Source organism: Lupinus angustifolius, chromosome LG13 (assembly GCF_001865875.1).
Source record: "Lupinus angustifolius cultivar Tanjil chromosome LG13, LupAngTanjil_v1.0, whole genome shotgun sequence".
Classification (NCBI taxonomy): domain Eukaryota; kingdom Viridiplantae; phylum Streptophyta; class Magnoliopsida; order Fabales; family Fabaceae; genus Lupinus; species Lupinus angustifolius.
The window spans coordinates 2,468,193-2,488,696 of record NC_032021.1 but is presented as its reverse complement, the minus strand read 5'-3'; the positions used below and the strand labels follow the sequence as shown (position 1 = coordinate 2,488,696).

At 33.5% G+C, this 20,504-nt stretch overlaps 3 protein-coding genes across 7 annotated transcripts; 2 read left to right on the top strand and 1 right to left on the bottom strand.

Moving 5' to 3' along the window:
• On the top strand, positions 225 to 5,525 carry LOC109325611 (auxin response factor 4-like). 4 transcript variants are annotated; one of them, XM_019558068.1, is made up of 13 exons: positions 225 to 1,018; positions 1,143 to 1,199; positions 1,536 to 1,721; positions 1,809 to 1,893; positions 1,973 to 2,063; positions 2,360 to 2,524; positions 2,637 to 2,756; positions 2,831 to 2,909; positions 3,163 to 3,325; positions 3,666 to 4,345; positions 4,435 to 4,625; positions 5,033 to 5,226; positions 5,397 to 5,525. In XM_019558068.1, exons 1-12 carry the CDS (start codon positions 683 to 685, stop codon positions 5,214 to 5,216), a joined length of 2,337 nt encoding a protein of 778 aa, XP_019413613.1. In that variant the 5' UTR covers positions 225 to 682; the 3' UTR covers positions 5,217 to 5,226; positions 5,397 to 5,525. The 4 variants fall into 4 exon arrangements, with proteins under 4 accessions (XP_019413613.1, XP_019413612.1, XP_019413611.1 ...); XM_019558067.1 differs by having other exon boundaries at positions 3,663 to 4,345; XM_019558066.1 differs by having other exon boundaries at positions 3,654 to 4,345.
• Positions 5,969 to 11,332, bottom strand: LOC109325612 (isovaleryl-CoA dehydrogenase, mitochondrial). 2 transcript variants are annotated; one of them, XM_019558069.1, is made up of 15 exons: positions 11,094 to 11,332; positions 10,365 to 10,448; positions 10,222 to 10,279; positions 9,764 to 9,888; positions 9,631 to 9,675; positions 9,371 to 9,419; positions 9,176 to 9,285; positions 8,682 to 8,758; positions 8,174 to 8,224; positions 8,005 to 8,069; positions 7,412 to 7,566; positions 7,279 to 7,319; positions 7,144 to 7,198; positions 6,439 to 6,495; positions 5,969 to 6,276 (listed from the first exon to the last, which is right to left on the bottom strand). In XM_019558069.1, exons 1-15 carry the CDS (start codon positions 11,205 to 11,207, stop codon positions 6,130 to 6,132), a joined length of 1,233 nt encoding a protein of 410 aa, XP_019413614.1. In that variant the 5' UTR covers positions 11,208 to 11,332; the 3' UTR covers positions 5,969 to 6,129. The 2 variants fall into 2 exon arrangements, with proteins under 2 accessions (XP_019413614.1, XP_019413615.1); XM_019558070.1 differs by lacking the exons at positions 5,969 to 6,276; positions 6,439 to 6,495 and adding an exon at positions 6,502 to 7,047 and having other exon boundaries at positions 7,118 to 7,198.
• LOC109325849 (transmembrane protein 209) lies at positions 15,346 to 19,693 on the top strand. The gene is made up of 7 exons (XM_019558444.1): positions 15,346 to 15,715; positions 15,885 to 15,940; positions 16,057 to 16,961; positions 17,944 to 18,142; positions 18,259 to 18,444; positions 18,603 to 18,979; positions 19,243 to 19,693. Exons 1-7 carry the CDS (start codon positions 15,543 to 15,545, stop codon positions 19,381 to 19,383), a joined length of 2,037 nt encoding a protein of 678 aa, XP_019413989.1. The 5' UTR covers positions 15,346 to 15,542; the 3' UTR covers positions 19,384 to 19,693.

Genomic DNA, 20,504 nt, shown 5'->3' with positions numbered 1-20,504 from the left:
AATTGAACAACACATCAAAAATCTATACTTCATTATTGTACTAATTTGTATGTATCTTCTATATTAATTAACTTTTGGTATCAGTGAAACAAAGCATATTCATGAATCATGATTGTTTTGTTTATCTCAATCACCTCAGAATTACAGTGAAAAAATGATGAATAAAGACAGGGAAAAAATAAAAGCAAAGACAAAGCAAAGAAGAGTGTGATGTTATGTGGGTTCTGTACTGTCTTAGCTTGTCCCCCCACCCAACACACTCTCACTCTATCTCTAACAACAGTAAGTCCAAAAGTCACTACAACATGTTCTTTTATTGCCTTTTGTTTCTGTTCTTCCTATGCATTTGTCTATGTCTGCTCCCTCCTCTCACTACCTGCAAATGTTTATGGAATCATTCTTTCAATTTCTTGTTATTATTTCATAGATACCCTTTTTCTCTTTCTTCCCTCATCACCTTGTTGTTTAGTTTTATGTTCATCTAGTTCCACTCCAAAAAATATGAATTCTTTACCTTTATTTGACTTCACTTCAATTCCCTCATGTTATAATTTCCACTTTTTGTGTTACTAACTTTGCTTCCTTTAAAGTTTTGATATTTTTATATTGGGGTGTTTTGGTTGCTTGTGTTTGTGTTCTATCTTTCTTTCATTTGAGAACCAAATATAGTAGGTGTTCATTCATGGAAATTGATCTGAACCATGCTGTGACTGAGGTTGAGAAGAATGCATTTTGTAATGGGGAATGTGATGAGAAAGGTGCTTGTGTTTGTTATTTATCCTCCTCTAATTCAACTTGTTCATCTTCTACTTCTTCTTCACTTCATGTGTCTTCTTCTTACCTTGAGCTTTGGCATGCTTGTGCTGGCCCTCTCACTTCACTGCCAAAGAAAGGAAATGTAGTTGTCTATTTTCCACAAGGTCACTTAGAACAGGTTTCATCTTTCACACCAATTGAGATACCCACCTGTAATCTTCAACCACAAATCTTCTGCAGGGTTGTCAATGTCCAATTACTTGTGAGTACTGAATTCTCCTTTTAAATTGAATAATATTTGCTTAATTCATATATGATGCCATAGTATTAGCCTAGTAGGTTCTGTAATTCATTTGGTTTTGATAAATTGTCACTTTCTGAAACAGGCCAATAAGGAGAATGATGAGGTTTATACACAGGTTACTCTGCTTCCCCAGGCTGAGGTTGGTTTTTATTTGAAGTTGTCAATGTTTTGGTGTGTTTCTGATTTTTCAGGGTTGAATTTTGGTTCCTCCTGTGAAGTAGACAATTTCTGTGAAATAATTGCATGGTTCTGTTAAGCAGAGATCCCTTGGTTCAGGAATAATAACAATGCAATTTTTAATTGGACAACCAAATACATATCTTATTATAGCATAAACATCTTATGACTATGGGCTTCTTTCCTTGTCAATGGAACTTATAAACTTTGCTTATATGTGGAAACTAGTAAAATGATGCACCAATTGATTCTTTAGCACATACCATAAAGTATCTCAGAGTTTTGGACTTGTCTTTAGTTGGAAGGGATGCATTTGGATGGCAAAGAGCTTGAAGAATTAGGAGCAGATGAAGAGAAAATTGGAGGATCACCTGCAAAACCAACCCCTCACATGTTCTGCAAAACACTCACTGCTTCCGATACAAGCACTCATGGAGGATTTTCTGTTCCTCGTAGAGCCGCTGAAGAGTGTTTTCCTCCTTTGGTGTGACATCTTTTCCTCTTCTTCTTTTTCATAATGTTAAGTATTAAGTTATATTGTATAATCTCATTCCTTATACTTCTACTGCAGGATTATAAGCAGCTGAGACCTTCTCAAGAACTTGTTGCCAAAGACCTGCATGATGCAGAGTGGAAATTCAGACATATTTATAGAGGTAATGTAACTAGGAGAAAAAATGTCTAGCTTCATACAACGACTACTCAGTACACAAAATCAATGTGGTATTTTGTCAGGTCAGCCAAGGCGGCATCTACTCACTACTGGCTGGAGTATTTTTGTTAGCCGAAAAAATCTTGTTTCTGGTGATGCAGTGCTCTTTCTGAGGTATAGGTCAATTTATACATGTTTATCCTTCTGTATGTATGTTGAATTTTTAACTGGTATTAATCCCTATACAAATGGGGAAGCTTAGTATAAGACAAGGATTTTTGGGTTTTTTGTATTATTGATGTTGATGAGTTTCATTATCTTCAGTGACTGTAAAATACTCTTGTTTATGGAATTTATCATGAAATGACAGATATTATGGAATGCATAGAGTGCCAAACTAGAACAAGTAGTTCAAAGAAAAAATGTACACTCCAGTTTCAGCTCCTTACTGCATATTAATGTCTTTGTAGGGGTGAAAATGGTGAATTGAGATTAGGAATCCGAAGAGCTGTTCGACCAAGAAATGGTCTTCCTGAATCAATTGTTGGTAACCAGAACTGTTATTCCAATTTCCTTTCTTATGTGGCTAATGCCATATCAACCAAAAGCATGTTTCATGTTTTCTACAGTCCAAGGTACAAATAATAGCACATCACATTTTCTTGCTCTGATTCTCTCTTACACTGCTAACTCATGGTTGGCATGCGACTTGGAAATAAATTTGTAATCTGTTTGATTTGCTTGCAGAGCAAGTCACTCAGACTTTGTAGTGCCATACCGAAAATATATTAAAAGCATCAAGAATCCAGTGACCAATGGGACAAGATTCAAAATGAGATTTGAAATGGATGTATCTACAGAAAGAAGGTAAAAGTACAAAACTTCACCCCTATGTGTTCATTAAAAGAAGCACCTTGTGAAATCACCATCTTATCTTACAGGTGCAATAGTGGTATGGTGATTGGAACCAGTGATTTGGATCCCTATAGATGGCCTAAATCAAAATGGAGGTGCTTGATGGTACATTTGCAATTTTGCTTTATAACACTGAGCAATATATTTTGATCATATCAACTAATCAATCAAGTGAATTTCAAAAAATGAAGCTTGTACAATTGTTTCACCAACTTCTTTTCTTCATGCTTCACTCCAAGTTACTTTACATATCATTGTATCCAGAGAAGATATTCAATGTTAAGGGCTGCAGTAGTAATCTTTCTACAGAACTAGAAAGATGGCTTCATTAATGTAAGCTTGCTGTGACATCCAACAGGTTAGATGGGATGAGAATATCGAAAGCAATCATCAAGACCGGTTATCTCCATGGGAGATTGTACCTTCTGCTTCTCTCCCTCCCATGAACATTCATTCTTCGGCAAGATTGAAGAAACTGCGAACATGTCAGCAGGCTGCCTCTCCCAGCCACCTCATTACTGGTATGGATCCTAATGCTAAGATGGCTAAGGAAATGTTTGGTATGTGAATTTTTTTTCTATTTTCATTAACAATTACAAGTATGCCCGTAATTTTCATTTTGTTTTCTGTTTTCAAATATTTGTACAGAGATAATGAAAACAAACTACTGTTTTCCATGTTTTCTTTACAAATCTTTGCAAGGAGGAAATAAAATGAAAGCAAAGTGACATACTTTTCATTGTTAATGAAAACACAAAATGGAATAGAAAAACGTTTTCGCAAAATAAACAACCGAAAATAAGCATAAATGACTCTTTTCTATTCACTTTTTGACTTCTGGGTGGTTAGGAGTAGCTGCAGGAGGCAGAGGGCTAAATGACTTTGAGGAGTCTATGAGATCAACCAAGGTCTTGCAAGGTCAAGAAAAATCAGGTTTTGTTTCACACTATTATGGAAGTGATACAGTAAGAAAGGGCAACTCTGCTGAGCTTATGAGTGTTCACCCTTTCAGTTATGCAGCCTATATAGAAACTAATAGGTTTCGGAGGGTCTTGCAAGGTCAAGAAATACGTCCATCGAAATCCGTCACAGGAAATGTTGATTTCAACCTTGGTGCTTGGGGAAATCCTAATATCAGTTACACAAACATGCATCAGGTAACCAAACCCAACTTTCAATCTTTAGGACCACAAGTTCTTCAATCTGCATATTTTCCTCGTGGAGATATTAACAAAGATGGTCGAGCTAGCATGTTTTGCTCTAAACCTAAAAATCTCCAGAGAGAGAACAGTCCATACAACACGACTTCAACTCAGGCAAGGATCATGAGAAATGAAAATGGACAAACAGATCTCTCAAATGAGCATAAGCTACAGGATAATATTTCTACCGCTGCAGGATTATCGGCACCAAATATGAGGTTTCCGACTGAACACAATGTTAAGGGGAAGGTAAATGCCTGCAAACTATTTGGATTTCCTTTGTCTGGAGAAACAACTACTACCCAAAATTTACAGAACTCTGCTAGGAGTTGCACAAAGGTGAGTGATGATAGCAGCAAAATTATATTGTGATATGTCCTTTCTTACTTTGATGTTTTGCCCACCAATGTAATATACACTTAATGAAGGTTCACAAACAAGGAAGCTTAGTTGGAAGAGCCATTGATCTCTCAAGACTTAGCTGCTACAATGACCTGCTGAGTGAACTAGAGAAACTATTTGGCATGGAAGGCCTTCTAAGAGATCCTGATAAGGGATGGAGGATCCTCTACACTGACAGTGACAATGACATAATGGTTGTTGGGGATGACCCTTGGCAGTAAGTATTGTTCTTCCTGGACTTAATTCAACACTTATTGAAGACTTTGAGTAATGCTTTCTCCCAAGAACTCAACATCAATTTATCAAAATACTTGTTTTGGAAAATAAAGATAGTGAAGTGTGTTGGAATGTGTTTTTGTTGTTATATCATCTAAAAAGAGAGTGATGTAAGAGTAGTGTAGAGGTTTTGAATGACAAAAAATCATTAAAAATGATTGGCATTTGCCATTTTGCTTACACCAAATTTACATCAGTTAAGGATGACTGAACTATTGGTTAAAATGTACAGATAGCTTGCACCATATTTGTGTGCAAACAACACAATTGTTTACTTTCTATGTAATTGTGAAATGTGCTGTACTTTCTAGGTGATACTAAAAGAAAATGTGTTTCCTTCTGCTGCAGTGAGTTTTGCAATGTGGTGTCCAAGATCCATATATACACCCAAGAAGAGGTGGATAATATGACAATTGGGATGACCAGTGATGATACTCATAGCTGTTTGGAACAGGCACCAGTGATCATGGAGGCATCAAAGTCATCCTCAGTGGGTCAGCCAGATTATTCTCCAACAGTAGTTAGAGTCTAACTGTCATGGTAGTCTTTAGTACTATGCTGGACCAGTCACTAAAGTATTATATGTATATTTTTTATGCTATGTTATGTTTGCTTACTACCCTTTGAGCTCCTAAGCTCGGCAAAAATTGCGTTGTCAGCACTAGGAGGATGACAATTAAGTGCACTAAACTCGTTAAATAGGGGCTAATCATGGCATTATATAATAAGGCATTACCTAAGACTTTGGTACTATGTAGTATAAAGATGGTGATGGTTTCTAAATTTCCTATCATGGTGTAGTATAATAGCTCTAGTGTTAATTGTGAATCTGGTGGTGGTGTGATACGATTTACAGTTTCAGACAGGTACAAGAAAATGCAAAATACTAATCATGAACCATTTTGCCAGAATTTTCATAAATGAATCATTATTCAATATCACAGTAGGTCAGTCTGGTGTGAGATCTGTAATCCCCCTATATTTTTTAGTCAAAAGTGTATTTTTTGTTCCCATCTAGAAATGCTTGCTTAAACAAATGAATGTTCTGGTAAAATAATGGACTATCATGATATTAGGGAGTAATTGACAAAAAAAATTGGTGGTAACACAATTTTTATAGTTTTATAATGAAATTCACCCCAAAAAAAGTTGTAAAGATAATGACCATCAAAAGTTGTAAAGATGATGACCATATACTCTGTTATCAAATTAACTGGAAACTTTGTTTCCAACATTTATTTGAGAGGAATGGGTAGCTCTAAAGATAGATTTTCGTAGAAAAAGTACAAGGTAATAAATATGATATGGAAGCTTTGATTCTTTGCATTGATGATCAACTCTATGACTAAGTATGAGGATGAATGAATATTACTTTCACATACATCTGCAAAGGAATCTCCAAGGGTCTCAGAACCAGCCAAATGAATAACAAATAGGGTGGCATGTCATTGTTCCTTGAAGAGCTCGCGTCCAATAATCATTCTTCTGATCTCACTAGTTCCTGCACCGATCTCGTAGAGTTTGGCGTCTCTCAGGAAACGACCAGTTGGATACTCATTTACATAGCCATTCCCACCTAAACATTGTATGGCCTGCAATTTGATGTATATATTATATGCATATATGAAGGTACTTTACATTTAAAAAAATACTGTATATAATTAATTTTACGAAATATATAAATGGGGGAGCACTGGTGGTTGTACCCTTGGAATCCCTGGCTCTATAGCAACATATGCAAACAACTTATTTACCTGCAAAGCAACTTGTGTTGCTCTTTCGGCAGCACAAAGTATAGCTCCAGCACAATCCTGAAATTAGCAGGCAAGAGAGCATGAAAAGCAGAAAGTTTGTAAAAGTTTGTTGTATTGAGGGCTAGACTAAAATTAGCACCAGTAGAAATATAGTGACCCAACATCTTATCTTTAAGTTCAAGCTCGTTAAAACATGGCAAAAATAGAGTCAGTAGTAATTTTAGTTCTTGAAAGTACCATCTACTTAGTCTTTCCAAGAAATTCGTCACCATATTAGCCCCTCAAAGAGACTTGGCATCTGGCTTATCTTATTATTTATTTTTTATGTATGTATATTTTTGGCACAATGATTGTTGTTTTAGTAATCATGAGGTTATGAGTTTAAATTCTGAAAACAGCTTCTAAATAAGGTTGCATACATTTACCATCCCCAGACTTCACTAAGTGGAAGCCTAATGTATTAGGCTGCCAAAAAACCACCATGATAACTTACGGTATTTGCCTATAATGCCATGATGGCGGAATTTTATTAGGCCACCATCATCCATCGAAAACAGTGGGGTGAATCCTTAATTCCTTGTGGGAGGAGTTTAGTTAATAGAAAATAACCAATAATAAATTTAAAGAATCCAATGGTGAAGCTATCTTCAAGGACAAAAATTAGTAATATTATAGTAACCAAAAGATAAAGATTAGTGGAGGCACCTTTGGGTCAACTTTTCCATTGTCACAATCCCGAGCTACAGAATATACATAAGCCCTGAAATGAAAAATGTTATCTAGTGCCATGCAAACTTATTTTCAAAAACAGAAGAGTACCATGACATTAGAATTTTCTACCTTGAGGATTGTAAAGAAGTATACATGTCAGCAATTTTCCCCTGTAATAGAAGTGTTAAGGCTAAGATTCTCTTACAACAAATTTCAGGTTAACTGTAGTGTGGGAAATGTTATGTTGTTTGATAATATGAACCTGTATAAACTGGAACTCTCCAATAGGACGACCAAACTGCTCTCTTTGTCTAATGTAAGGAAGGCAGACATCAAGGCATGCCTGCATTATACCAAGGGGACCAGCTGCCAAAACAAGTCTCTCCAGATCCAACCCGGACATCATGACATAGACTCCTGAACGAAATGATAAAAGTCGTATCGCCGAACTATTATTGACACTTCGATGTAAAATAATTAACAGAAATGTTTGTTATCAGCATTTACAATGTAAAAAGTGTAGGGAAATTTAATAGCCCGCTTCATTGGAAATCATCTTTTAATTTACACAGTTTGTAAGAATAGTATGGCAAGAAAATGCTGCCACTAGAAACAAATTATGGTTCGGATGTAACAAGGGTAAGGATATAACTACGACTTTTCATGATTTCTGTAAGTGATTTTACATTACTAGTAAAAATGAGACAGGGGGGGAGAGGCTGATAAGATCTATCGACATCGGCATATAAGAATAGCCACTGTCTTGCAACAAACTTTTGCAGGCTGGACTATACCAAATGACATAAGATAATTTTGCTTCAAAGGTAATAAAGACTACAGAAGTAATTGCAAGACCTTTCCCTTCTTTCCCGAGAACATTTTCTTCTGGAACAAAGCAATTTTCGAAGACAAGCTCACATCTGCCACATAATACAAACCCATATTATCAGTAACAAGGCGAAAGTTTTTGGTATGGTATTATGGATTAGATATAGAAAACTTCTCACTGAGCATGCATACATACGTATCACTTCCTCGCATCCCGAGTTTATCTAATTTCTGGGCAGTACTGAATCTGTAGCCAAACAGAAATAAATGTCAGACTGTGTCACTATATTCAAATGATTTTTCATTTAAAAGAAATCACAACTTTTCAACCATGTAAGAAGATTTTTTTCATATAAAGAATTTTGACAGCGATAAACTAAGGAATCAAACTTGAACTAATTGAAGCTAAAAGGTGTCGGTAAACAGGATTTTATTTTTTACTAAAATTATCTAGCATTCCTGGTATGACACCTGGTAGGTTTCACCACATAAGTGTAGAGTTGAAAACATGTGCTAGAAATTTGGTTTAAGGTACAGTTTAATATCTAGTAGTTTGAACAGCACTACTTGTCAAAGTGAAACTATATCTGGATTGGCCATAGCATGTGATCACATTATGGCTTAAGGATTAACTATGTTTGCATACAGAGGTTCCTGTCAACTCAAGATCATATAACTTGTTGTCAAGGTGCAGTGTAATGTACCCGGGCATTCCCTTCTCGATAATGAATGCAGTGATTCCTTTTGACCCAGCTGCTGTGTTTGTTTTTGCATAGACAACCTGATTCAATCCAACACAATCAAATATATGATATGCATTCACAGCATATGCCTAGATCAGATGATCTAGTTTCATACTAAATGGGCATTCAGCTTCCCCATACAAGCCATGGGTATAGAAATTAGCCAATAAATGCAAAGAAGAGGTTGAGCAAGTGATTTAGTCTTTCATATTTTTCATTTTATAGTTTACTTATTTAATTAGGTATATAAATGTTTTTTCTTTCCTTCTTGAATTCTATTATTGTTCTACATTTCACACTATAGAGGTAGACTAATGTAATGATGTTTTATATTTTAATTTCTATTCATCAAGATATAAAAAAAGTTGGACTCTTCGGTCGTCCCTCTATCCTTTCCTGGATCCGTCCCTGGCAATGAGCATGGGAAATGCTATGAAGTTTAAATAAAGACATACTAATGTTTGAGCAACGGGGCCATTAGTACACCACATCTTGTTCCCGTTAAGTACGTAGCCTCCATCTACACGATCAGCCTTGCATTTCATGCTGACAACATCAGAACCAGCTGCAAGAAAAGGCCAATTCACTTTACAAATCCTTTGAAATATCTAAAAGAGTAAGATACAACTGTTGTGTTTCACATATCTTACAATTGGGCTCACTCATTGCCAAAGCTCCCACATGATCCCCGGAGATAAGCTTCAAGATTGAATAAAAACAAAAAGGCTTAGCCTATAAATAAACAGATAGACATAAAATTTGACAAGGGCTACTTGTGAGCACAAGAGATGGATGAAAAGCAAAGAACAACATGAGCAGTGTTGAGTGTTGACTAATTGAGTCAGCAATAGGGCAAGGCAGCATGTATTTTACTGATAATGAACAATATCAAAATAGGCAGAACTAGAACCTTCGGTAAGTATTTCTCTTTCTGAGCAGAGCTTCCATTCCTCACCTAAATAAAAACAGAAAGGGTAATCCTAAAGACTCATCACAAAATCACCAAGCTTATAATTAAAGAGACTTAAGTTTCCTTCAATTACCAGCTGATTGATACATAGGTTTGAATGAGCACCGTAAGAAAGACCAACAGATCCTGAAGCACGGCTTATCTCTTCCATTGCTATACAGTGATACAAGTACCCTAGACCAAGCCCTCCATATTCCTCTGCATAACAAAAATAGCTTTGGAAAATGTTGGCTTACAAGAAATTGTCATATTGCATATCTTAATAAAGATGCCGAGTATTCTGATCTGAAGTTCAGAACACCCAAAATATGAACAACTTCATCATAAACAAAGCTCTAGTTCATATGACTCCATTCATGGAATAATACAAGAGGATAATGATTTGTGAAATAAACGGGTATCTACCCATTTTTGGGGAAGGGGATACTAGACATTATTTCAGGGATTGAAAGTCAAGTGCAATAAAACAAAATGCTTTATTAGCATGAATTAACTTCACAATAATCTCATATATACAAGGGAAAAAACTACCTGGTGCAGTAATCCCATGGAGATTAAATTCTCCCATGCTTTTCCATAGGTTAATCTCCTAAAATTAGATTGAAACAATATCAGAATGTCCAGTACACTAAGCTATGTTCATGAACATGATAAAAATAGATCCTCATACAAACCTTTGGAAAGTAATTTGTGTGGTCTATTTTTGAAGCATGAGGGGCAATGTTTTCTGATGCAAACTGAGAGACACTTTCTTTGAACTGTATCATTCAATATATTATAACCTTGAAATCATTAAAAGCATGACATAATTCACCCTTGAAGAAGCTAGTATACAAAATCTCGCGATTTTCAACCCACTATAAAAGATGAGGCTTTTAAGAGGGTCTCAATATTTTCAACCTACTTGAAATTTGTAGAGTTTGAGGCAGCCAAAAATTTCAAGTTAGTTTCTGTAAATTGGCAGAATGCAGTGGAATCTTATGCCAATGGCATTCATGACCAACCATATAACATATACAAAGCCTAAAAATTCAGTATCAAAAGCAATCTTTTTTCCTACTAGTCGTGCAGCCGAAAATCGACTCTACTCAAATAGTTTAATCTTCTTATTTTATTGACCATATAAGTTCAAGTTTTTTCAGCAGATTTGATGCCTTATCCTTTAAATATAACAATATTACACTCTTACCCTTAAATATAAATGGAAAATCATGACCTTGTCTCTCCATTACTAGAGATGATTCTTTTCCGATGCCAATAGTACTTCTCTAGAAAACCCAGATGGGGTATCTAAATTTTTAATCTTTAACACCCAAACATTGAGGTGATGCTGTGCTATATGTTATTAAGAACATGTAATAAATCCTATGTAGGAAATAAAAACATTAGCATGTTGGAGGAACCTGTATCTGAGTTTCATCGAAGAGCAAGGAAGTTGAGAAAGCAGCAGCAGAGTGAGGTTTGGTTATGAGAACCTTAGCACAAAGAGACCTTGCGGTATTGATCCTATGCAACATGGTATGGTAGCAACAATAAGGATAAAGAGTGGAGAAAATAAATATGGGTAATGATGATCTTCAATGCAATATTCCCATTAATCTCATTCATCCTTTATTTAATTCAATGCTCCTACAGAATACTCGTAGAGTCGTAGCATAATGCTATTTTCTTACCAAAATATTAGTTCTTTACTCGTAATTCCATAATACTGTGACTAAGAAATTAATATATTTTTTAATATATTGATCCTTCCCAAATATTGTATTTTTATTAAAGTAATATATGTAAATTTGTGAGATATATTTATTTATTATAATATAACTAATGTGATGATAGTTACTTCGTGTCTCTTGACTAGTATTCTTATATTTTTTAGTATTGACAATTAATTTTATATATTTTAGTTTAAAGAATTATATTATATTTTTTGTAAATAATATTATAATTTTTTGATAAAAATATAAAAATGAATTCTGATATTATTAAAAACTACATTTATATTGAGTGAATATAACTTTCTCTTACCTCCATTTATATTTTTTATTGTATAGAAAAATATTCTAATAATTATTAATTGTAAAAGCAAAATAGATAAGTGAAAATTATGTCATGTAAGTAGTTATAAATCTCACGCTTATTCAACAGGTTTATTCATTTAATTATTTAACTTTCATTTTAATAAAAATATTTATAATTGCTATAATTCTCAATGTTTTATTTAATTACCTTAATCATTTTGTTTACGTATACTAGTGTGTACAGTGTCTGCCGATGAACATTACATGATACTACATATTCAATTTTTATATATTTCATTTTTATAATTAGAATGTATTTGTTTTGTTCCGTGTACTTTATATTATTTTTTTTGTTTATGTTAATATTTAATTTAAGGTGAGATATGTGGTTAATTAATATGTTGGTAGTACTTACTTAGGATTATATAATTTTTTGTAAAAATTAAATAATGTTAAGGGCAAAACAGGAAATGAAAATTAACTATGAAAATTTTCAAATTTTAACTTTATATATAGTATAGAAATATAAATATAAAAAGATAAAGAGAATTTGTATATATATATATAATTTTTGTCTGTCCTTACTACTATTATTGGCTTTTGGGCAGCATGGGTTTAAAACTGAAGACAACCTTTTATGTCTGAACCTTTATTTAATTCATTTTTTAGAAATAAAATTTTAAAATTGATAAATAAATTTAAAACCAAATTATTAAAGAGTTCAGATCTTAAGGATTGACACGCCAATGTAGGTTGGTCAGGAATCCCGATGATTCTATTCAGACAAAAGCAAGAAAGTTGTTTTTATCACATTACGTGTTCCCAATTAGCACAAGTTCCTCCGTGTACTTTTTTATGATAGAGATCAAATATCCAAAATGTTATCTCGCTTCATATATCAATTGGAATGTTCTATTTTATTATTTTTTATTTTTAAATATTTTATTTTATTCACATGTTAATATATGATTAGTTTGAGACAGTGAGTAAAACTTTGTTTAAAATATACAACCGGACAGAGTCCCGGACAAGTTCACATATCTCGTTTAAGGATGTGGTCCCCTAATGCACAATGATCGAGGGTAATAAATTAATAAATATTTTCAGAAAATTTCATTGCTCTTCTTACCCTTTTTAATATGGTTTGAAATTTTAGGAAACCAAACTGTATTAATTGTTTTTCCGTTTAAATAAAGGGTGAAAAAGGCTAGTATAAGTTGTTAGGAATAGTTTAGTATCACTATAGTATTTTATATTGATAATTAATATATTCAATAATTATCTTAATATATATTAAGCTAAAGTGATAATTAAAGTGAAATTATGAGAATACTTTACTATGAGATGTCTATAAATGTGTATCATAGATTTTAACACATCATTATTTGTGTGTGTATATATAAATAAAAGGTCTGATAAAAAAGTATGTAGTTGATATAAAGTATCAATATATTTATATCAAAATATACATGATCATAAAGCAATACGAAAATAAATACAGAGAAGGGTATATAAGCCCTACCATGAAAGTTGAAAATAGGAATCATATTATCATAAGAGAAGTATTTCGAATCAAATATATGAAATAATAGGATAAAGAAAGATGTAAACAATATTATTCAAGTGGGATATAGAAATTGAGGAGTGTATCAATTTGTATATTTGACTGAGAAGTGTTACTAAAATTTAAGGAAATTTTTATACCATACAAATATAAGACTTGCAATATTGTTAATGAGTGAATGTTGAATTATGAAATACCAACAAAAAAAGTAATCTTAATATATCATATATGAGAATGTTATATTGGAAGGAATAAATACGTTATACAATATGTGATTAAAAATGTACACATTAAAATAAAAATCGATGTAACTGTTATTATAAACAATATGTTATGATCTTAATTTATGTGGTTGGATGATATGGGAAAGAAACACATAGTCCTGATAAAGTATATAAGATATGCACAACCAACCAAATTAATAAACAAAACAACTAAAAATATTTAAATATAAATATTTTATTAATTGACATAACTTATATTATAATATTATTTCATGGTTTGATTTATATAACCAATCTCAATTTCACTTGTGAAAATGACAATAATCTACTCGTCCATATTTTAAAGAAAATAAAATTTTAAATTACTAGTTTTAAATCTCAAATACATTTATATTTACTTTCTGAATAAAACCATCGAAGAACACGGACCAGAGTGAGAATAAATATATTTATGACTTAAGTATCATGCGGGAAAATATCTATACACAATCTATTTTGTTGATAGAACTTTTATTGACTTTGTTATATATATAGTATAGAAGTATAAATATATTTTCTTTCTCATGCCTTTGAAAATACTTTTATAAAATAAGTATGTGTATCCACATCCAAACAAGTTGCGAATCACAAATTAATCCACAATAAATTTAAAATCAATTTTTAATGGACTATTTTGAAGTGAGTTACGCTCTTTATAACAAGTTATTTTGCGAGTAGTCCTTGTAAGTTTTAAAAGGTTTAGCATTTTAAACTTTAAAATAGTTTGCATTAAGTCCTTGGAGTATAGGTTGAAGAGGTTGAGTCGTTGGTGTTTGAATTGTTTAGGTTTGATATATGAGAAAATAAATATATGCATTGAGTATATTATTCGTCATTCATTTTCAATAATCATCAACTCTCCAATAAAAATAATATAAATAAAAGATAGATAATATATTGATTATGTATAAATCTTTATACTGTCAGAAATATTACATTCTTAATATATTTGGGATCAATTTTGTTACAAATTAAGTGTTATGAGTGATGGCTCATAAATGGTGGCGTTATGTTTTAGCTACAATGATATTAAAAATCAATTACATAAGCTAAGCTCTAGGTTGTGTTTCATTATTGCTTCTTAACTTAGGGACATTTTGATACGAAGGTGAATGTTCCTTATGAAGGTTGATGATGATCTAGATAAAAGGTTAGAGGTGGAAAATGTAACGTTTTGTTCTAAAAATGATGTAAATGAAAATGAATGACTATAATGGTTGTGGAAGGGTTTAGTTGGAATATCAAGAAAATGAAAGGATAAGAAAGTATGAAAAGTTTAAAACTATGAAATATACTATAAAAAGCTTTTTTAATGATAACTTTAGTAATTTTACTAGAAAGAAAAATCAAATTCTTACTAATGTTGTTAACAATATTTTTGTCTAGGTTTACTTTAGTAATTTTAGTAATTTTACTAGAAAGAAAATGTAACGTTTTCAAGTATGCATGATTCACTACCATATTATTGTGATTAATTAGTATATCCCATTTTTTGCAATTTGTTTAAATTACGTATGAAAAATATTATCACTATAAAAATTATAAAAATATAAAAAGTCAAGGTTAAATATATATAACAACACTTGTTGGAAGCCATTAGTTCCTTAGGGCCAATTATGAAAGCCTAAAAATAAAATTAAAAGAAAGAAGTGTATTTTGTTTGGTGGAGTTAGAGTATTTGTTAGTTTTAATCAATAATTTAATAGGTATATATTGATAGTATAAATATTTTTTATACTAATCATCAATCATTGGTTTAAATAATTTTATATCGTCAGTACACAGATTTTAAACTCTTTAATCAAATCATGTCAGATTGGTTTTGTTTTGTGATAAGGTGTTAGCCAAATAAACCTAGCTTAAAGAAGAAATTGTTCATTAACCTTCAATTTTGTATCAAAGTTTGAAAGTTCTAAACCCTCTTCAGTCAAATTTAAAGCCCGGGAAGAAAATTCTTCTTCTTCGGTGCGGTGAACGCGAAACCCTAATCTTCAAAATCGAGCTACCATGGCTTCTTCCCCTTCATCGAATTCGAAACCTTCAAAGTTCTCTGTATATCAAAACCCCGCTTTCTCTTCTGCTCTCACCTCCAACAGCCTCCAACCTTCTAATCACACTATTTTCTCTCTCTTCTCTTTCTTCTCTGCCTCTTCCCTCGCTTTTCTCGCTATCATCTTCAGGTACATTACATTTCATATTACCCCATCTTTGCTTTTCATTCTATGACAAAAAAATCACCTTTTTATTATTTTAATTTTATGTTCTTTTTTACATATATAATCTGCTTTCAATGCAGAATAAGCTAATTCAAGTTCACTCTTAATTTGCCCCTTTTTTCACATATTGTAGGGAAAATGTCTTCATTGACATCTTGAAGCTCAAAAATCTATCCCCTCTTGTTGCTTGTAAGTTCTCAACTTCCTTCACCTATTATTATTTTGTTTTTTTGTATTTGTTTGAGGTGATTTGTTTTAACAACACAATTGTGGTTATTATTATAATCAATTTCTTGAACTCTTAGATTGGATTGCAAAGATGCTACAATCTATTGTGGGTCTCATTTTCGTGGCGAATATGTTGGCCCTTCTCAAAGTTATATTTCTCCGTAGACCTACATACAATGCTGGTGTTGCAACCAGTTCCAGTGTTAATAAATTTGAGGTGTCTCTCACTAAACATCAACTAGAGCTTCTAGGAGTGAAGCCGAAGGTTGAATCGGTTAAACCCGATTCAGCAAAGAAGCCTCCCAGGTCTAAACCACACTCGGCGTCTTCTGAATTGCTTGTTCCACTTCATCAGCCAATTCAAAGTCCCAATCGCTCTTCTCGAATTGATGCTGATAGTTCAAATTCTAATAGGGGAGCTATGGCGCGTTCTATTAGCACTACTCCCTCTAGGTCGCCCGGTTCTTCATCTTTGTATCTTGCCTCTGGAGTGATTTCGTCGCCAAGTTCTGTTCAGAATACAGCCGGAATGGATTCCGTAGTATCGAGCCCTTGGTCTAATAGGCGAGCCTCCTTTGCGAATAAGATAACATCAGTGGAAAAGCTGGAACAGTTCTTAGCAGAAGTTGATGAAAGAATCACTGAATCAGCTGGGAAGCTGTCTACGCCACCGCCTACTATTCCTGGATTTGGCATAGCGAGCCCTGTTGCAGTTACCGGCTCAGCTAGTACATCTGGAGCTACAAGGTTGACACCATTGAGGCCTGTGAGGATGTCTCCAGGTTCTCAAAAGTTTAAAACCCCTCCTAAGAAGGGTGAGGGGGAACTTCCTCCACCAATGTCTATGGAAGAATCTGTTGCGGCTTTTGAAGATCTTGGCGTCTATCCTCAAATTGAGCAATGGCGTGATCACCTCAGGCAATGGTTTTCTTCAGTTTTACTTAATCCTTTTCTTAACAAGATTGAGATGAGTCACATTCAGGTTCGTTTATATCTTCATTTTTTTTGTGTTCGAAGCAATTTTGTTGTCATAGTATTTGCTCAGATTCTTCTACACCCTTCCCCATCAAAAAGAAGGTTAAAGTTAAAGAAGCCACAAAAAATATTGACCGTGGAAGACAATATATGTGTTGGTAACAATAATACTCAATTGTCATATCAGAATGTTTGTTGTAACATTTTTATTCAGGGTTTCAGGACCACTAATTTATGTGTTTATTCTTTAAAAAATTGGTAGAGAATGAGAGGTGTTGCAACGATAAGGTTGTCTACTTTGTGACCTGGAGGTCATGTGTTCAAATCCTAGAAACAACCTCTTTGCTTGCGAGGGTAAGACTGCATATATCGATCCTCCCAATATCCCCCTAGGTGGGAGTCTCGTGCATTGGGTCACCCTTTAGATAATTGGGATAGAATTATTTTTGAGAATTAATTTTGGGTTACATTATTTCTTGACAAGTAGTTTTATATTTGAATATGTACCCAAAAGTATTAGAAGAATAATGAGTCTTGCTTGGTTAATTAGAAAAAAATTGCTTGTGGTGTGTGGTTACCATGAAAAGTAGAATGAAAGATGTACTACACAATTATTTAACTAACATGACTAGTAATACTACCTCCAATGGCTTAATATTCAAATTAGTTTTGCTGAAACATCATTCATGAAGTCTAAGGAGCTCAATAAGAATTTTTGGATGAACCACCAAAAGAATGCAAAACCAGTCAAAATCTCAATATGGCACTCCCCACACAAACTTTTCCTCATTTTAACTGTTGAAGTTTGCTCTCCAAGCCCAATGTTGTGGTTCAAGTTCTATAGTATACTAGTATTGATGGAGGTTCATAGATGATTTTCATTAGTAGTAAACATCACTGAAAAGTTAGAGCCACAAACATCTAACAAGATTGGATCTTCAACTTAGTTAATGCTCTTTCTCCCGGCACTAATATTTTCACGTGTATAGGTTATGCAAGCAGCTGCTAAACTTGGTGTTTCAATAACAATAAGCCAACTGGGCAATGATACACCGCCTACTGGAACTCCTGACACCTTGCCAGCAATTGGTAAGACTCAAGAGTGGCAACCAACATTGAATCTCAATGAAGATGGATTGCTTCGTCAGTTACATTCAACGCTTGTGCAAGCCATTGAGGCTGCCAAATGTATGTTGCTCCACATTGTTCAATTACATGTGAATTTATGTTTTCCAAGTTTTGGTCAATTTTGCTTATAGCTTCTATGTTCTGACAAATTCCAGTTGGTTTATATTCACACACAGCCAGGTCGCTTGTACCTAATATGCAACAGTCACCACAGCAGACTCCTTCGATTCCTATCATGCAGGATTGTTTAGATGCTATCACTGAACACCAAAGACTTCAAGCATTGGTTAAAGGAGAGTGGGTTAAAGGTTTGCTACCTCAAAGTAGTGTTCGCGCTGATTACATTGTGCAAAGGATCCGAGGTATACAGGGTTATCAATATATTGCCTATCAATCATCACCTTCACTTCATAGATTTCTTGTAACAAATTGAAATGGACTACGATAATATTGAGATTGGTTTCATGGTCAGCATACACCCATTCAATCTAACTTTTAATTACGTTTTCTGAATTTTCAGAACTTGCAGAAGGAACCTGCTTGAAGAATTATGAGTATCTTGGAAGTGGGGAAGTTTATGATAAAAAGAATAAAAAATGGACACTTGAATTACCTTCTGATTCTCATTTGCTCTTGTATCTGTTCTGTGCTTTCCTGGAACATCCAAAGTGGATGCTACATGCAGATGCTACATCCTACCCGGGAGCTCAGCCTAGTAAGAACCCCTTATTCTTAGGAGTTCTTCCACCAAAGGAAAGGTTTCCAGAGAAATACATTGCTGTAGTGTCCTCTGTCCCGTCTGTGCTGCACCCAGGAGCATGTGTACTGGTAGTTGGAAAGCAGGGTCCCCCAATTTTTGCCTTGTACTGGGATAAGAAGCTGCAGATTTCTCTTCAGGTTGGTAATACTTGTGTATTCTCAGATTATGAACACATACTAAATTCTATTAAGCCTTTTTTAATGCTACTATGACTACTAGTATTAAAACTTTGATACTGTCCTTTTTTGTTAATAAAATTATACTGTCCTTTTCCAATGTATGTTCTATGTGCTTTGTGAGTGAGCATGCTATGCATAACTATTGCCAATGATGCTCTTATCAACCATTATAACTTCTTGTTATATTGGTTTGCTGACTGTTACGATATTTATTATGTCAGGGAAGAACGGCACTCTGGGATTCCATCTTGCTTTTGTGCTATACGATTAAGGTTGGATATGGAAGTATCATTAGGGGCATGCATCTTGGTGCTTCAGCTTTAAGCATTCTTCAAGTTATGGAAACAGAAGCTGAAGATTGAGTTGTGTTATGACCAACCATTGTGCTTCTACTAACATTCTGTATGCTGACTTAAACTTTGGTGGTAAATCCATTCCTCCCACTCACACATTTCAGAGAAGAACTTATTGGAGATGAATTCTACCTGATTAAGGGTTGATTAGAATTATGCTAGAGCCAGCTAATTTGTCTTGTATCATTTCTAGAGGTCTTTAGAATACCCACATGTTGATTTCATTGTATCTGGGGTCTAACACTTTGTTAAAAGTTATATTTGGAGAGTTCATGACCAAAAGCATATTGTTGCTAGTAATATATTTTTGTTTTCAATCTATGGTTTTCCTGTTAATAAATTTGATACTGAAATCTTATTTACATGTTATGATATTATCCATGTACAAGCATTGTCATTTTGTGTGGTGCCATAAGAGAAAACTCTTACGTTTTAAGATGTGATGCTGACTTTTTATCTCCCTCAGGCTTGTAAAATATGTTTAGGTTGGTTTGTTTTTAACTTTATAAAGCTTTTATCCTGAATCTCTCTGAAACATTTTGAACAAAAAAGACTAATTCAAATAATCTTCAAAGGAATTGTAGCACGAATGACCAGTGCATAGGTCTTTTTTCCTCAAAATTTGCTTAGGTGTGTGTTTGGATAAGTGATTGAGAATATTATTTAGCATACTTGAGAAAAACTTATATGAAGATGAAACCAATATATCATATTTGGAGACACATACATTTATGTTTCTGAGTGCTATCATTTAGTAATAAATTTTAATTAGAATTGATTTTTTTTAATGTGATGTCAATCATTTATTGATTGTTTCTATATAGATATCTTCACACAAATATTTCTCAACATATTTTTCTATACATCTTGCTTCTTGTTCAAAAATTCCAAAAATATGATATCAAATTCAAGCTTGGCCTGGCAGATTATTACAAATTAATCAAGATACTAACAAAGCTTAATACTATATTTATAGTTTAAGTCTTTAAACATGGAATTAGTTGTTTGATTCTATCATATGTTTTTGTTATGAGGATACCGAATTTGATGATCTCTCCAATTCAAAATAGATTAGTGTTTGATTACTGAATAAGGGACACTTTTGATACACATTACAAAATCTTGACTAA

Coding starts and splice junctions, on each gene's coding strand:
- LOC109325611 (XM_019558065.1), top strand. CDS start 683: ATGGAAATTGATCTGAACCATGCTGTGACTGAGGTTGAGAAGAATGCA. Junction 1,019..1,142: donor TTGTCAATGTCCAATTACTT/GTGAGTACTGAA, acceptor TTTCTGAAACAG/GCCAATAAGGAGAATGATGA. Junction 4,346..4,434: donor CTGCTAGGAGTTGCACAAAG/GTGAGTGATGAT, acceptor CACTTAATGAAG/GTTCACAAACAAGGAAGCTT.
- LOC109325849 (XM_019558444.1), top strand. CDS start 15,543: ATGGCTTCTTCCCCTTCATCGAATTCGAAACCTTCAAAGTTCTCTGTA. Junction 15,941..16,056: donor TCTATCCCCTCTTGTTGCTT/GTAAGTTCTCAA, acceptor TTGAACTCTTAG/ATTGGATTGCAAAGATGCTA. Junction 18,143..18,258: donor AGCCATTGAGGCTGCCAAAT/GTATGTTGCTCC, acceptor ATTCACACACAG/CCAGGTCGCTTGTACCTAAT.
- LOC109325612 (XM_019558069.1), bottom strand. CDS start 11,207: ATGTTGCATAGGATCAATACCGCAAGGTCTCTTTGTGCTAAGGTTCTC. Junction 9,286..9,370: donor GGCAATGAGTGAGCCCAATT/GTAAGATATGTG, acceptor CTTTTCTTGCAG/CTGGTTCTGATGTTGTCAGC. Junction 8,759..9,175: donor GCCCCGTTGCTCAAACATTA/GTATGTCTTTAT, acceptor GGATTGAATCAG/GTTGTCTATGCAAAAACAAA.